Source organism: Tupaia chinensis, unplaced genomic scaffold (genome assembly GCF_000334495.1).
Source record: "Tupaia chinensis unplaced genomic scaffold, TupChi_1.0 Scaffold000258_1, whole genome shotgun sequence".
Classification (NCBI taxonomy): Eukaryota; Metazoa; Chordata; class Mammalia; order Scandentia; family Tupaiidae; genus Tupaia; species Tupaia belangeri.
The window spans coordinates 502,210-518,555 of record NW_006159738.1 but is presented as its reverse complement, the minus strand read 5'-3'; the positions used below and the strand labels follow the sequence as shown (position 1 = coordinate 518,555).

Here is a 16,346-nt window from a genome sequence, read left to right as displayed (position 1 = left end):
ATAGCATAAAAATGCCTGAAATGCTTTGAGTCTGTTGATATGATAAAAAAACGGGGCCAAGAGGTGGCATGGAGGGTGAAGCAGCTGGATTCCACTCGGCTGACTGAGAGGTCCTGGTGTCTTGGAAGTCACATCAGGTGTGCCCAAAATCCTGAGAGGAGAATGGATTGTTGTCTGGGTCCGCCCTGGGTGGGAGGTGATTTCTCGCTTTCCCTTTCTCTTGCTCTGTCTCTCCAGTGAGCACACGCATCTATTGTAAAAACGAAAGAAAACCCCATTTTTCCCCAGGCAGAAGTCACACTTTCGCATTTGTTCTGTTGCTAGGGAAAATTCCTGTAGTCTTTGGATCTTCTTTCAGAGTGCTGGGAGCTCTGTGAGCGTAGACAACCCTTCCAAAACTAGAATGATAAAAACGATTCTGCAGCAACATGCTGCATGCAGCCTCATCCTGTTTTCGTCCCTCCTCCCCAAATCGCCATAAAAATCGAGATTTTAAGGAGCAAGCCCTAGCCTTTATGTTGGGAGCCAGTGCCGCGAGGCTCGCTCCTGCAGTGGCTGCATTAGCCGCAGGTGGGGATGAAAGCTCCAGTTTGTGAACGGGACTCCAGTTTCTTCCTACTGTCTGAACACGGTAAAGCTGCAAATGAGCGAGCAGCCCTGTGGGCGGGGCCAGGCTGTCGGTGAGAGAGAGAGAGACAGAGATCACCCCGGGGGACACCCCCGCGCCAGGGTCCACGCTCGGCTCTCCAGCCGCGGCTCTCCAGCGGCGTAGACGGCGGTGGGCCCCCGAGTCCGGCTGCTTTGCCCTCCGCTCCGGGGCTGGGGGCGGGCCCTTCTCTTCTTGCCCAATCACGGCGCGCCCTCCTCTGGCCGGCGGCCGATTGGTGGTTGCCATAGCTCCAGGCGCTCGCTTGACAAGATGGCGGCGGCCGGGCGGCGGCCTCCTGGCGGCCCCGCGCTTCCAGGCTTCTGAGGCGGGCCTGCGGGGGCCGGGCCGCGGGGACCGGCGACCCTGGGCGGGCCTGGGCCTCCGGGGTGACCGCGGCCTGTCTCCTTCCTTCCCGCCCAGTTTTCATCCCTGCTTTCATCCGGATGTCCGGCCCCGCGGTCAGCGCGCTCCTGGTGGGAGGCACCGAGGACGTGACCGTGTCCCTGGCCCTGGTGCAGGACAAGGAGGGTGAGGAGTCGGCCCTACCCGTGTGGCGTGGGGGACCGGCTGGGCCGCCTGGCAGCGTCCTCGCGGCCCCTGCTGTCCACCCAGGGTCCCGGCGCGAAGGGTGGGGGGTGTAGACCAAAGCGCCCCCACGGACAAGCCTGGCTCGCGTTCGCTGAGAACACCTCCACGTGCGGCACCCCGCTTTACCTCCCTTCCCAAGAGCAGTACTCAGCTTTTCATCCCGTGTGACAAGTGATGAATGGCGCTCCGGCCTCAGAATGCAGCCCTTAGCTGGTCAGCGCCGCCTCGCATCTAACCCTCCCTCCCTAGGAGTGCTGCCAGTTCCGACTTGTGGCTCGCTGGGCAACGAGACGGGAGACTGGAGTGTGACCGCCACCCCCCACTTGGTAAGGCCAGCAGTGGAGGCCCAGGTCCTCCATCTCTGCAGTGCTCTCTTGATTTGACAAGGTCTTCCTTTCTTCTCTTTCCTTTTTTTTTTTTTTTTTAAGAATTATTTTATTTATAATTATTTTTTCACATGAGTTTTGCCAGAGAAATAGAGAGAAAGCAAGCCACCAGGTCCAGGACTCGAACTGTAGTTGGCCGTATGGGAATTCCAGTGCCTCAACCACCATGCCACCTGCTGGCCCCTCTTTCCTTTTTTTTTTTTTTTTAAATTTTAATTTTTTATTTTGCCAGAGGGCACATGTGCATGTTGGAAAGAGACAGAGAGAGAGAGAAAGTGAGAAAGCACCTCCCATGGGGCATGATCATGCTGCAATCTTCCCTTCTGTTTCTCCTCTTCTTGGGATTTTGGGCATGCACACACACAAACCTGGCATGTTTTTCAAGCATCCTGATCTGGGACTTGAACCGCACTGTTGATCATGTGGAATTCAGCTGCCTTAACCACCACACCACCAGCTGGCCCCAGGTATAGCTTTCTTTATGCTCAGAATTAGCATACGATTCTAGGCTATCAGACCTGGTAGAAGACAGGTGATCTAGCCCAGTGGTTCTCACCCCAGGGTCAGAGGTCCTTGGGTGTGTTCCAAAGGTCTGTAAAACTGTGTGAAAAATTCTGTGCGTATGCGTTTTCCTGAGAGGTTCACCAGACTTTATCAGATTATCACATGAGTCTGTGACGCAAACTCATCATCACCAATCCTGCCCAACTCTGAGCTTGTGCGTAAGGACACTCAAGGCTTCTCCTTACGTATATGGACACTCACAGCTTCCCTGTGGGGCTGGTTCTGTGGTACAGTGGTGTGCTGCCCAGGAGAAGGGGGGCGCCACACGGCAACTGTGCCTCACATCCCTGCCGAGTCAGCCTGAGACACGGGCGGCATGCTCGGATGCCCAGGAGCCAGCAGCTGGAAGACTAGGGATCACAGCACGACCAGACCATGTAGAAGGCTCTGCTCTCTGGATCTGTCTCGCACGCATGCAATTGCAGTATCAAGAGAAAAGATGGGTGGCCCTTGGCCTTGTGGTTAAAGGAGTTGGATCCCACATGGCAGACTGCAGCAGTTCGAATCTGGCCCCAGGAGCTTGAAAAACACACTGGGTGCATGTGTGTGCATGTCCAAAATCCCCAGGGATGGAGGAGAAGGGATTGCAGTGTGATCCCACCCTGGCGAGGGGTGCTTTCTCCCACTCCCTCTTTTCATCTCTGCTGACTGCAAGTGCCCTATGGTAAAATTACATAAAGATAAAAGAATAAAGATAAAAGATCAAAACAAAAATTTTCTTTCTTTTTTTTTTTTATAGAGGTTTTTGCTATAGGACATGTGCGCTCGCCAGACAGAGAGAGACAGAGAGACAGAGAGCGAGAAATCCCCCCCCCCAGGGGGGATGGCCACGCCGCAATCCCTTCTCTTCCGTTCTCCTCTTGGGATCTTGGGCACACATGCACACATGCCCGGTGTGAGTCTAAGCCACCGGGTCCAGGACTCGAACTGCGGTCGACTATGTGGGAGTCCAGCGACATAGCCATTTTGGTCCCCCAAAATGTTCTTTTAATAGGTGTTGACTGTTGCCTAGTATGTGCAAGGCATCAGCTCAAGGTAAAGGATGAGAAAAGTGAACTCTGCTTACACTCCAGGAATGAGCGGTGACCGTCCAGTGTCATTCTCAGACTGAACTGGGGATTGGTTTCTGTGTATTTGATCTTCCACTGGCAGGAGGGTAGTGATGGAAACGGTACTAAACAAGCCCAGTTCATTTATTAGAGCTGTGGTTAGCTTTCTCTAAATTTCCTTAAGTTGTTAGCTTTTATGCTAAACTAGATTGGGAGTCAGGGCTGTGGATTATTACCATAGGTTTATGGGGCTGAGTTGGAGAGAATTTCTGTCATCTTTGTATGAAAGTACTTCAGAAGGCTCATGGAAAAACGGAATGAAAATACAAGTTTATTTTGGTGCAAAATTGTTTTCAAATTTATACATAATTTTTTTCATGGTATCCATGAACTTTTTGATACAGTTCAGATATAGTTGTTTTGCGAAATGGGAAGAGTCTGATAGGTGCTTTTTAAATTTTTAATTAAAAAAATTTTAAAAAAGTGTTTAGGATGTGTGCACTCATTGGAGAGAGGCATTGAGAGGGAAAATGAGAAATCTCCCCCTGGGAGGAGGGCCATGCTGTAATCCCTTCTTCATTCCTGTCCTAGGATTATTAATTTACTTTTTTTTAGAGAGAGATTTTTGCGATAGGGTGTGCGTGCTTGCTGGATAAAGAGACAAATGGAAAGTGAGAGATCACCTCCCGGGGAGAGAGCCGAGCCGCAGCCCCTTCTCCAGGCTCCTCTAGAGAGCTTGGACATACACATGCACCCCGTGTCCATTATTTTTCTTCCTTTTTTTTTTTTTTTCAAGAGAGATTTTTGCTACAGGGCCTGTGTGCTCGATGACAGAGAAACAGAAAGCGAGAAATCCTCCCCCGGGGGGTGGGAGGAGGGCCACACCTCAATCCTCATTCTTCCATTCTCCTCTTGGGATTTTGGGCATGTACGCACACGCATCCAGCATGTTTTAAGCCACTGGGTTTGGGACTCGAACTGCGGTCAACTACATGGGAGTCCAGTGACATAGCCATTATGCCATCCTTTGGTCCCCCAGCATGAGCTTTAAGCCACCAGGTCCAGAACTCAAACCATGGTCAACTCTGTGGGAGTCCAGTGATGTAACCATTACTCCATTTGCTGGTCCCTTGTCCTAGGATTTTGGGCACACCCACATTCCACCCCTAAAGATTTTTAAGCCACCAGATCCGGGACTTGAACCTTGTGGGAATCTCACACTTTAACCGCCATGCCCAACCTGCTGGCCCCAGAAGTGTACTTTTATTGTGTTTGCCATAGTGTGTTTTTACAGTTTGAATCACACTAAAAGCACAGCGGTATTTTCTTTTCAGAACGTGCTGGAAGTGACAGTAAGGTCGAAGCATGGTCTGCAGTGGTGTTCCTCTAATGCGACAGATTCCTTCCCAGAGTCTCCGTGTGTCGTCCAAACTCTGCTGGTTTCAGCATCTCACAATTCATCCTGTTTAGCTCATCTACTCATTCAAGTGGAAATTTATGCTAACTCCTCTCTGACCCACAATGCATCAGGCAAGTGGTCTTTGACGGCGAAGAATGCCCGCCAGATGTTACCTATTTGATTGTAAGTCTGTGCCATGCAGTTTGTGTGCTCAGTTCACTATCGAGAAGCTTGTATCTCTTTTCTCAGTTGTCTTCTTTTTTTCTTTTTTTTCTTTTGCTAGAGGGCACATGTGCTCACTGGAGAGAGACAGAGAGAGAGAAAGTGAGAAAGCACCCCTCATGGGGAACGGGCACACCACAGTCCCTTTTCCTCCATTGCTCCCTCTCTTCTTTTTTTTTTTTTTTTTTTGAGAGATTTTCACTATAGGGCGCGTGCGCTCGCCAGACAGACAGAGAGAGACATAGAGACAGAAAGCAAGAAATCACCCCCCAGGGGGATGGTCACGCCGCAATCCCTTCTCCTCCATTCTCCTCTCGGGATCTTGGGCACGCACACACACGCGCCTGGCATGAGTTTTAAGCCACTGGGTCCGGGACACGAACCGCGGTCGACTACGTGGGAATCCAGCGACATAGCCATTACGCTAACTGCTGGTTCCCGCTCCCTCTCTTCTGGGTTTTGGACATGTGGCCGCACACGCCTGGAGTGTCTCCCACACTGCAGGGTCCAAGACTCCACCGCAGTCAGCTCTGGGATCCAGCTGCCTTCACTGCCGCCCACCGGCCAGCTCCTCAGTGTTCTTACTTTAGAAGTTTTCCTTTTGTACTATCTTATTTAATCAAGCTATATTTTATTGTTGTAAGTTGCCTTAAATCCTTTTTGGGGAGAAGGTGAAAATTGTTTCTCTGGTTATGAGTCTCTTGATTATAGCTTTAAGGGGGAAAAAGATAGGAAGAGAAACACTCTTGAATAAGTCTCTTGAAATACGGCAGCTTTTCCTGGGAAGCGTTTGACCTCCAGCTCTCCACTAGGAGTCTGCCTGCTAACTTTGGCTGCTTTGCAAATGCACACGTACACAATGATAGCACAATTCAGTCAGTCCTGTACCTTTTTAGAAACAGTAGGACATACGATCATTCCATGTGAACAGGTCTGCATCATTTCTTTTAAGAGGTTCTGGCCTCAGGGCGCATGCATTTGCCAGAGAAGAGAGACGATGAGACGGAGAGTGAGAAATCATCTCCTGGGAGGATGGCCAGTCCACAATCCCCTTTCCTCCATTCTCCTCCCAGGATATTGGGCACTCATGCACACGTGCCTGGTGTGATTTTCGGTCAGCCATGTGGGAGGCCAGTGCCCTAACTACTACACTATCTACTGGACCCACCTCCTTTTATTTTTTTTTTCCTTTTTTTGGAGAGATTTTTGCTATAGGGCGCATGCGCTCGCCAGAAAGACAGAGTGACAGAGACAGAAAGCGAGAAATCACCCCCCAGGGGAATGGCCACACCGTGATTCCTTCTCCTTTATTCTCCTCTCGGGATCTTGGGCATGCACACATACGCGCCTGGCGTGAGTTTAAGCTGCTGGCTTCAGGACTTGAACAGCAGTCAACTACGTGGGAGTCCAGCGACATAGCCATTACGCCAGCTGGTCCCGATCCACCTCCTTTTTAATAGCCGCATGGTAATCGTGTAGATACACTGTTGTTTATTTAACCAATCACTTACGGTGGGATTTCTAGCTTTGCCACTGCAGTGCTATAGCAGAATACTATACATGTGGGTGTGCATCTTTGTTGTTTTTTTCAGTTTTTTTGCCATTGTGCATTTCAGCTCACTGGAGAGACTCAGATGCAAAGAAGGAAAGTGAGAACTCACCCCCAAGCGGGGATGGCCATGCTGCAGTCCTTTCTCCATTCTCTTCTTGTGATTTTGGGTATGCACGCATGTGTGCCTGGTGTTATTTTCAAGCTACTGGGTCCAGGACTTGAACTGTGGTCGACCATGTTCAGCACCTTAACCTTAAGTTACACCACCTGCTGGCCTCGTGAATCTTTGTTTTCATTTTTAATTATAAGAGAAAGAGATGGAGAGGGACCAGCAGATGGTGTAATGGTTATGTCGTTGGACTCCCATGTAGTTGACTGCCGTTCAAGTCCTGGATCTGGTGACTTAAAACTCACACTAGGTGCGTGTGCATGCATGCCCAAAATCCTGAGAGGTGACTGGAGAGAAGGGGGGGTGATTTCTGGAGGATGAATTCTCGCTTTCTGTCTCTGTCTTTCTCTGTCTCTCTGGCAAATGCACAGGCCCTATATCAAAAATCTCTTTAATAAAAAAGAAAGAGGTGGAGAGAGAGAGAAAGCACCCCCCCCAACTTACCCATGGGGTATGGTTGTGCTGCAATTCCTTTTCCTCCATTTCCCTATCCTGTTGGGATTTCAGTCACTTACACCTGCACCTGCCATGTTTCAAGCCACCAGGGCTGGGATTTGAACTGTATGTCTAAGAAGCTAAGAGTGCCCCTGGGATAGGGACTGGCACAGGGACAAAAAAAGGCCGAGTGAGGCGTCCCCCTCATTCACATCCTTCAGTGATTTTAGGACCACGTGAATGTATTCTCTACCTAACCGTATCACACGCTTTTGAAGAAAGAAAAATATTTCAGAAGAAAACAGTGTTTTCTACTGCTTGAAGTTAGAAACAAACCAAAGAATATTATTCACTGGATGCTTTTAAAAAAGTGCGGGGGGGAGGGCCAGCAGGTGGCACAGTGGTTGAGGCATTAAACTCCCACATGGCCAACTGCGGTTCAAGTCCTGGGCCTGGTGACTCACTTTCTCTCTGGTGAGCATATCTACCCTATAGCACATTAAAAATATTGAATTAAATTAAATAATTAGAGAAAAAGTTTTTAAAAAGTACAGTGGGATTAATGGTAGCTATGCCATTCAGAGCATTGACTTTTTTTCCTTTGAAAATTATACTTGAGTATATTTGGTTAATATTTTGCAATGTTCTTATATACATAGCCACATTTAGGAAATTTAGACTCTTTGTATATTGCTAATTATGAGATGTCCACTCTGACCCTCTAAGGTACGAAAAATGTGGCACCCATTGAGCCAGAGATCAAAACCAGAGAAGGGATGGAAGGACAGACGGGAGGTATGTGGGTTTCCTAGTACAGTGAAGCTAGCAAATGCCTGAGGAAGCACGTGGGCGGGCGCGCGGGTCTGTCCACATGCCGCATGGCACAGACCTACTCTGGGACGCCTCGTTCGTGTCACTCGGGTGTGGTTATCCCGAGGGTCAGACCCTGAGCACATCACGCGGTCAGTTCTGTAAACTGGTCCCCTTTTCCCAAACACCACCTGCTAGGGTTCTGCCATGTCACCATCTAGACTCTGTTGTTTGTAATTCTTTAGATGCTTTGCCCATCACGTCGGGAAGGTGAACTTCAGTGGGGTTTAAACAGTCACCAAATAGTAAAACTTCAGCGGGCTGAAACTTGGATCCGCTAAGTAATTGGAGAGGAAGCAGAGGCATTCCCGCCCCTAGGTCCCGAGTTTGGGGGCCTCCTGTCCGTCCCTGCCGATGGGGGTGGGGTGGTGCTTTTCAAACCACTGCTAAAATTCACACTCGTTGCTAGTTTAAAAAGCCATGTTCACACAGCGAGTCTTGAACACCTCTAAGTGAAGAAGCCGGTCACGGGGACTGAAGACTACCCCTTGGCGGCTGCCCTTCATCTGAAATGGCCAGGACCTAGCAATTGTTGAGTTAGGAAGGGGGTTAGTGGTTGCAGGGCCTGGGATGGAGGTGCAGGGGAATGGCAGCTTGAAGGATTCAGGGTCTCCCTGAGGTAATGGCAGTGTTGTGAAATCCGGCGGGCCCCTGTGAATGCAGCGACCCGGGGAGATCTGTGTGCTCACGAATGGACTGTGCGGTGCATGAGTTCTGGCTCAGGGCAGCCGCTAACATGCCCGGAGCCCGGTCTAACGCAGCTTAGCTCCCGTCATGTGCCAGCAGCTTGCATGTGGGTTTCAAAGGGGACATGACAGAAGAGGCCCCATCCATTGAAACTCTTGCAGCTTAAAAAGTAAACAGGGGGAACCAGCAGTTAGCGTAATGGCTATGTCGCTGGACTCCCACGTAGTCAACCGCGGTTCGTGTCCCGGACCCGGTGGCTTAAAACTCACGCCGGGTGCGTGTGCATGCGTGCCCAAGATCCCGAGAGGAGAATGGAGGAGAAGGGATTGCGGTGTGACCATCCCCCCTGGGGGGTGATTTCTCGCTTTCTGTCTCTATGTCTCTCTCTGTCTGTCTGGCGAGCTCACGCGCCCTGCAGTGAAAATCTCTCCAAAAAAAAAAAATAAATAAACGGGCACAGTGAGAGTGAGAAGGAGTGCGTGAAGGGTGGGCTTGATCTAGCCGGGGAGGTTGAGTCAGGCCTTTTTGGGGGGATGACATTTCAGTCGAGGAGTTGAGGGAGACAGTGGAGGGGGCTTCCCAGAGGAGGGACCCGGAGGTGGGTGTGCAAGGCACCTGGGGAGCCAGAGAGCAAGGTGGGGTCCCCAGACCAGAGAAGCTAGGGCAGAACCTGGCACCATGAGCTGTGTACTTTAGGAAAAGACTGCCGTAGTTCACCTTGCATCGTTTAGAAAGGTCTCTCTGCTGGAGTGTGCGGAGGGGCTGGAGCCACTGAAGAGGGGGTGCCCTGGCTTTGTAGCAGGCAGGTGCTTCGAATCGGCCTCAGAGAGCTGATTGATTGCAAGCTAAAATTCCTCAGGGTTCTCCTTACGCTTAGTTTCCCCACGCCTCAAACAGACTCATGTGAAGATTCAGACAGTGTAATAGGGACTTGCGCATGTGTGGCATAATGAAATGTGACCTTGGGACTGGATGGATTCCGGATAAGGTGTCTCAGATGTCACCTTGGCTCATTTCTGTTTGCCAGAGGGAGTGGATTTGAAGGGTGAGTGCTCACTCTCAGTCTGCGCCAGGAGAAGGACTCCAGGGTATGGAAACACCACCAGTGCATCGTCCCCACTAGTCACTTGATGGTCTTCGAGCTCACCCTTGCCTTCTTCAGCTCGTTAGAACTAGCGTGTTCTCATTGCATTATTATCTGGGTTTCTGCTGGGGTGGTCGGCCTCAGCCACGCTCTACCTGCCGATCCTTCCAGGGCTCCCTTAGTGGGAAACATTTAGGAAGCGTGGTTGATAGAACGTAGTGGTCAGCTTTCTTTGGAGTGTCAGAAAGCCACAGTGCTGCGTCCGAGTGTCTCATCACTGGCATTTTGTTGTGTGTGCTTTCAGAGAACATGACCGTTATTCCTGACCAGGCCTACCAGCCCCTTGGCCCTTGTCCCTGTAACTTAACAGCTGGGGCCTGTGACATCCGTTGCTGTTGTGACCAGGTACGTGCTCACCGACGCTTGGGCACGAGCGCTGTACATCTGGCTGTGGGTAAAGAGCCCCATCAGCAGTGTTTTAACGGATGGGCTTTCAAATCTGAGCTGCTATTTTATGTTGCCAGTTGCTTTCGAATTGACTGTTTTCTCTACTGTGTTGTCACTCTAGTTTATGGAAGGGAGAAAGAGTGAAGGAAAGGCTACTCTACTTCAGTCCTCACTTGGGGTCTTCTGTACTACCTTTCCTTCTCACTGTCTCTTTGTGAATACCTCTTGTGTCATACCCACTACGGCTGTGACCCCTTGAAGGGTTACTGTCCTGACACGATGCCCACGGGGCACTGGATAAGGAAATTCGGGGCGGTCCTCCTTTCCGTGGGCACACAGGCTCTTGAACAGATGGCTCACGGCTGACCGTCCCGGGAAGTTTTCCTCTCCTGGTTCACCCATGACCTCTGCTTTCCAGGAGTGCTCCCCGGATCTAACAGACCTGTTCCGAGGGTCCTGCTACACCGGTGCTTTTGGAGGCGACGTCAACCCCGTCTTTGACCAGCTCTGTTCCGCTGGGATGCCCCACCACGCCCCTGCCTGGTTCCCCTTGCTGTGTGTGCAGTCGTCCCTTGCCAACACGCCTTTCCTCGGCTACTTCTATCATGGCGCTGTGTGAGTGCCTGGCAGCCCCCGACCCGGGCTTGTCCTCCAGTGCCCTTGCGCTCACGGGGCCGGCGTTTCTCAGCGCCTCCCCAGAGGCGCCTTACTTAATGGGATTCGTTCAGTTCTAGATTTCAGTTAGTAAGCTTCTTGAAAGTTTCTTTCTTATTGGAGAGGAAGAAAGAGACAGGGACAGAGACAGAGAGGCAGCCCCAGCAGGCTCTTCACGCTGCCATCCCACCCCAGCTCCAGCCGGACGTGCTCACCGACATGACTCCATACAGAGCTGCTGGGTTGCCACTGCCCCACCGAGCCTAGCCGATTGCTGAGTTTATTTTACGTTAGTGTTTGAAAGAAGTGGGCCTCACTGAAAAGAAACTGGCTTCACGAGAGTTCATAGTGATTTCTCTCTTTCATTTTTCTTTTTGTAATTGCTAGAGGGCATGTATGCTTGCTAGAGAGAGACAGGCGGAGAGGAGAAAGCACCCTCCCGTGGGACACGGTCACGCCGCAGGCCCTTCTCCTTGTCTTTTCATCCTGTCAGGATTTGGGGTGCATGCACACACATGCCTGGCTTGTTTTCCAAGCCACTAGGGCCAGGGTTCGAGCCATGGCCAGCCATGCGGGATCTGGCTCACCTTAATCACTAGATTATGGGGCTGGCCTATTAATAGCCATTTTCTAGGGAGCTTATAGAGACTTTACCTTTCTATGTTTTACTGTGTTGTTGAAGATTTATGACCATCTGCAATTTTCCTAAAGAAAAGAGTAACAAAACTTCTAAGAATGTTTGCATTTTTGTGGATGATACTGGAGGTTATTGTGACAGTCTTTCCTACTGACTTACAGTTCTCCTAAGCAAGACTCTTCTCCCGAAGTGTATTTGCATACTGATCTGAAAGACCTTTCAGACTTTGGCTACAAGCAAGGAGATCCAATTATGACTGCAGAGAAGACGTATTTTACTATTCCTCAGGTAATCATTCCATTTTAATATATTTCCCTCTCTCTCACTGTCTCTCTCTGGTGAGCCCTATGACAAACTTCCAAAATTAAAAAAAAAAAAATTAAAAATCTGTGGTGGGGCCAGCTGGTGGCAGAGAGGTTACGGTGATTGGGTCCCACATGACCAGCTACGCGGTTTTAGTCCTGGATCCAGTAACTTGAAAAATACGCCAGGCACATGTGCGTGTGTGTCCCAAAATCCCAAGAGGAGAATGGAAGAAAAGGGATTATGCATGGCCTATTCCCCTGGGGGTGATTTCTCACTTTCCTTCTCTTTCTCTGTCTCTGGAGAGTGCACATGCCTTATAGGAAAAAACCACTTTGATGAAGGGCAGAAATGGAGTTGAATAGAAGCATATCTGTGCAAAGTACACAAACAGCAGGGAAGAGTTCTTTTTTGTTTGTTTTTATTAAATAATACTGTAATTCCTCGACCATGAACTTTCAGAACTTGATTAGCAAACTAATGACATGTTTTACTGAAGTTGGTGAACTTGCCAGCGAACTAGCTGTTGTTGGGACTAAACCAGCAGTAGAAGAGGCTCCGGGAAGAGCAGTACTTTTCTGATCCACCAGAAGGTGTGTATGCCCACTGGAGAGGGAGAGAGAATATGAGACAGCAACCCCCAAGGGGGCAGCCACGCCGCTGTCCCTCTCCATCGCTCCCTCCTGCCAAGATTTGGGGCACGCAGGCACACATGCCAGTGGATTTTTCAAACCTCTGGGACTCGAGCCATGATATCTGCCATGCGGGAAGCAGCTTCTTTAACCCACCATGCCACCAGCTGGCCCAGAAAGAGCTAGATAGGAGATGCTGATCCTTTATGGTCAAAAGAGAAGTGATGGCAGCTGGATCTGTCCCTTACCCTCAGGTGTCCCTGGCTGGGCAGTGCATGCAGAACGCCCCAGTGGCGTTCCTTCAGAACTTCGATGCTAGGTGCATGACTGATTTGGAAGTGTACCGGGAACGACGTGGGGCTGCCAGTGTGAAGATAAAGAGCGGTGTCGTAGGAGGTATGTTTCCTTCATGTGGGAAGAGAATGCAGACCGAACGTTAAGGTCACCCGTGAGCTTGAGGGAATGCTGCAAGATAACATTGCAGCTGCCAGCTGAGGAGGCGTTTTCTCTGGGGAAAGTGCAGTGCATGAGGCAGCATGTCGCACGTTGGCTCTTTGTTTGAAATTGAGGTAAAATTCCAGTAGCCTGGGTCAGCCATTTAAAGCGCACAGCTCAGTGAGGGTCACAGGGTCTCACCACCGTCATTTTGGTCTAATACCAGAACCTGCGCCCTGCCCCCACCGAGTGGGGACCTGTGCCCCGCCCCCACCAAGTGGGGACCTGCGCCCGCTAAGCATTCGCTCCTGTCCTCCGGTCCCCCACGCCCTGGCAGCCCCGTTTTCTGTCTGTGGTTTGCCTCGTTTGGACATTTTGAATCAGTGGACTCGTACAACCTGGGTCCTTGAGAGCCCGGCTTCTTCCACGTGGCATCGTGCTCCCAAGACCCGCCACACCGTAGTGAGTGGCAGTGCTGCGTTCTTAGGGCTGCATCGCATTCCATCCTGTGCCCAGAAACCCATGGAAAAGACGGGATGAAAATGTGAGTTCATTTTGGTGCCCCATATTTTTTGAAGTCCATGCCTAGTGTTTTATTTTTTGAGGATTTTGCCTTAGGGCATATGTGCTTGCTGGAGAGAGAGAGAGAGAGAGAGAGAGGCGCCATGCCACGGTCCCTTCTCTTCCATTCTTCTCCCAGGATCTTGGGCACTCATGTACATGCACCCTGCATGATTTTCAAGCCACCAGGTCTGGGACTTGAACCGCTACTGGCCACATGAATGTCTAGTGATGTAACTGCTATGCCACCTACTGGTCCCCATGCCTAGTTTCTTCATAGCGTGCATTTTTTAAAAGAATTATTTAATTTTATTTATTCATTCATTTATTTTAATTTGACCAGAGAGAGACACAGAGAGTGAGAGAGAGGGAAAGTGAGAAAGCAAGCCACCAAGTCTGAGACTCAAACTGTGGTTGACCATGTGGGGGTGTCCAGCACCTTAACCACCACGCCACCTGCTGGTCCCCAACATTCATTTTTTTCAAAATAATTAATTTATTTAACTTTAACTTTATTTATTTAAATTATTTATTTTAATTTGACCAGAGAGGAACAGAGTGTGAAAGGGGGGGAGTGAGAAAGTAAGCTGCCAGGTACAGGACTCAAGCCACGGTCGGCCACGTGGGAGTCCAGCGCCTTTAACCACCACGCCACCTGCCAGCCCCATGGCGTGCATTTTCCGTGAACTCTGAGTAACGATTCCATGGGTGTAACCACTGTGCTTACCTGTTCACCTGTTGATAGGCAGTGGGTTGTTCCCACTGTCCATGAACAGTGAGTAGTGCTGATGCGACGCAGGCTTTCGTTTCTCGAGTATGTGCCTGGGAGTGGCACTGTCATGTCACATGGAAGGGTGGCGTTTTGAGGACCCCCCTTACTGACTTTGACAGTGGTGGCACATTTGACTTCCACCAGCAGAGCCGTGCATGTCTGTTCTCATGTGAGAGGGACGCACCAGTTTCCACCAACCGTGGGGGCCCTCTGCAGTTACAGTGGGTGCTGAGCGTTGTGGGGTCCCCAGCCAACAGTGTGTGGAGAGGGGAGGGCCTCCTTGTCGGCACGTAGGGCAGGTGCAGTCACATATGCACGTGTACCTGGGTGCGTGCCGGGGTGGGGGGGGCTTCAGTGGAAGGTGAAGGGATTTCTGTTTTTAGGCATCATAACACCGAAAGTCACCTACGAGGAGGCAGCCGACCTAGACGGAGTGGTCACCGGCACAGGTATTTTAATGCTACACTTTGTGTCACTTCTGCAGAGATACGTATGTCATTCCGTACAAGTATTCCATAACCCCAGCATGAGAGCATCTTTATTAAGAACTTGGAGAGGTTCACGATGGCTAGTCACCCTGTACCGTTTCACTTGTCCTCTCTCTCGCCTTGCCTTGCTTAGGGTACCTCCCGAGTACGGAGACAGCCCCTTGGCAGGCCTGGGCCTTCTGGTCCCCAGGTGGCAGGTGCTGCGTTTTTGTTTTTGTTTTTGAGAGGGAGAAGAGACACCCCCATGTGGGATGGTCATGTCATGATCTCCCCCTCCCCGCCTTTGTATTTGGGGGCACGCATGCACACATGGCTGGGTCTGAGACGCAACCTGAGTGGCCAGCCGTGTGAAACCCGGCCACTTGAACCACCAGGTCGTGGCGCCTGCTCACACCTCTCCTTACACGTGTGTCTGATGCTGAAGAATCTCTAGGACACGCCATTTCCACAGCATTTCCCTTCATTTTCCCTTTTTGATAATTCACTTTGCTGATGTGATGCAGCCACTGAGTTATAGAAGAGTTTGACTGATATGCCCAGACCCTTCCGTTCTTAAAGTTTAGTTATTTTCTTTCATGGGGTGGGAGAAGGAGGGCCAAAGAGGAGGGGAAGAGAGTGTGCCCTTGACAGAGCCTCACCACACCACACTACACCACACCACAGCGCCGCAGCCTGCCGTCCTTCAGGGTCCTGGCTTGCCGTGTGGGCGGGACCAGCCGGCTGACAGAAGACCTGAGCCCTGGGCTTCTCCTATGGCTTCCTGGGGGCTCCACATGCAATTACTCCCTACTTCCTGTGCCATTGTCACTGGACCAGGAATTCTTTTGTTTTTTTCCCCTTTATTTGTGTGAGAGCATGTGCACACGCATGAGACAGAGAACAGAGAGAGACAGAGAAAGAGGAGCACACTGCAGGGGCTGGTCCTGCACGATCCCCTTCCTCCCGCCCCCAGCCTGTCGGGTCGTGGACACTCGCACACATGCGCAGCATGTGACAGGCAGATATGGCTGGGGGTTTGAATCCCCGTTCCCATGGGGGAGCCAGCTTTCCTTGAGCAGCGCGCCCAGAGCCAGCCGGGGACTTTGGTTTCAACGAACGGTACTGTTTGTGTTTCTTTCCAACGCCTTGTCACTTGGCTTTATCCGTGACTTGGTCAGATGTGAGCAGAGTTCCTGCGGTGTGGGAGGGAGCTAGGCGCAGACCTCTGCTCTTACGGAGCTGCCACTCTGTGTCCTTCACCTCACGACATCTGACCAAGCATGTGCTCCAGGGCAAGCCTGGGCCCATGCCGCGGATACAGTAATGAAAGGAGAAGCACAGGTCTCATCTGGGGTGCTGTGATGGTGCAGAGGCGGTGGGTCGCTCTGCCTCGTGGGACAGCGGAGGCTTCCTCAAGGAAGTAGCGGCCATGCAGGGTTAGGGAGTTGGAGGAAGGCAGGTCAGGGCTGGGCTGGGGGGGAAGGCCGCCCCGGCGGCGGGCACCCTCAATAATAAACTTGAACTCAGAGGGTCTGGACTCAGGAAAATATTCTTCTATTTGCAGAAATTCTTTTAAGGAATGGGTCAGCCCCCCGAAACGTGAATGTGGAAGAACATTACATCTTCAGATGGGATAACAGCACGATCAGTGCAGTGCATGTCAGGGTCGTCAGGGCAGAAGTCCGCGCTCACCAGAAAGGTAACCGGCGAGCGTGCACTCAGCGGTAACTCTTCCTTTTTCAGATCCTCATAATTATAACACGCTAAACTAAGGCTTTTTTCCC

The 16,346-nt window shown here is 50.9% G+C and overlaps 1 protein-coding gene across 1 annotated transcript in view; it reads left to right on the top strand.

The window, feature by feature from the left end:
• The first annotated feature begins 1,056 nt into the window (after positions 1 to 1,056).
• Positions 1,057 to 16,346, top strand: part of TCTN2 (tectonic family member 2) — a 35,985-nt gene continuing 20,695 nt past the window's right edge. Inside the window, exons 1-10 of the mRNA XM_027772167.1 lie at positions 1,057 to 1,177; positions 1,487 to 1,563; positions 4,571 to 4,766; positions 7,740 to 7,808; positions 9,959 to 10,059; positions 10,520 to 10,716; positions 11,554 to 11,680; positions 12,582 to 12,723; positions 14,479 to 14,544; positions 16,127 to 16,261. Coding sequence (XP_027627968.1) covers positions 1,093 to 1,177; positions 1,487 to 1,563; positions 4,571 to 4,766; positions 7,740 to 7,808; positions 9,959 to 10,059; positions 10,520 to 10,716; positions 11,554 to 11,680; positions 12,582 to 12,723; positions 14,479 to 14,544; positions 16,127 to 16,261 — 1,195 coding nt within the window. The 5' untranslated portion in view covers positions 1,057 to 1,092. The remainder of the gene's footprint in view (positions 1,178 to 1,486; positions 1,564 to 4,570; positions 4,767 to 7,739; positions 7,809 to 9,958; positions 10,060 to 10,519; positions 10,717 to 11,553; positions 11,681 to 12,581; positions 12,724 to 14,478; positions 14,545 to 16,126; positions 16,262 to 16,346) is intronic.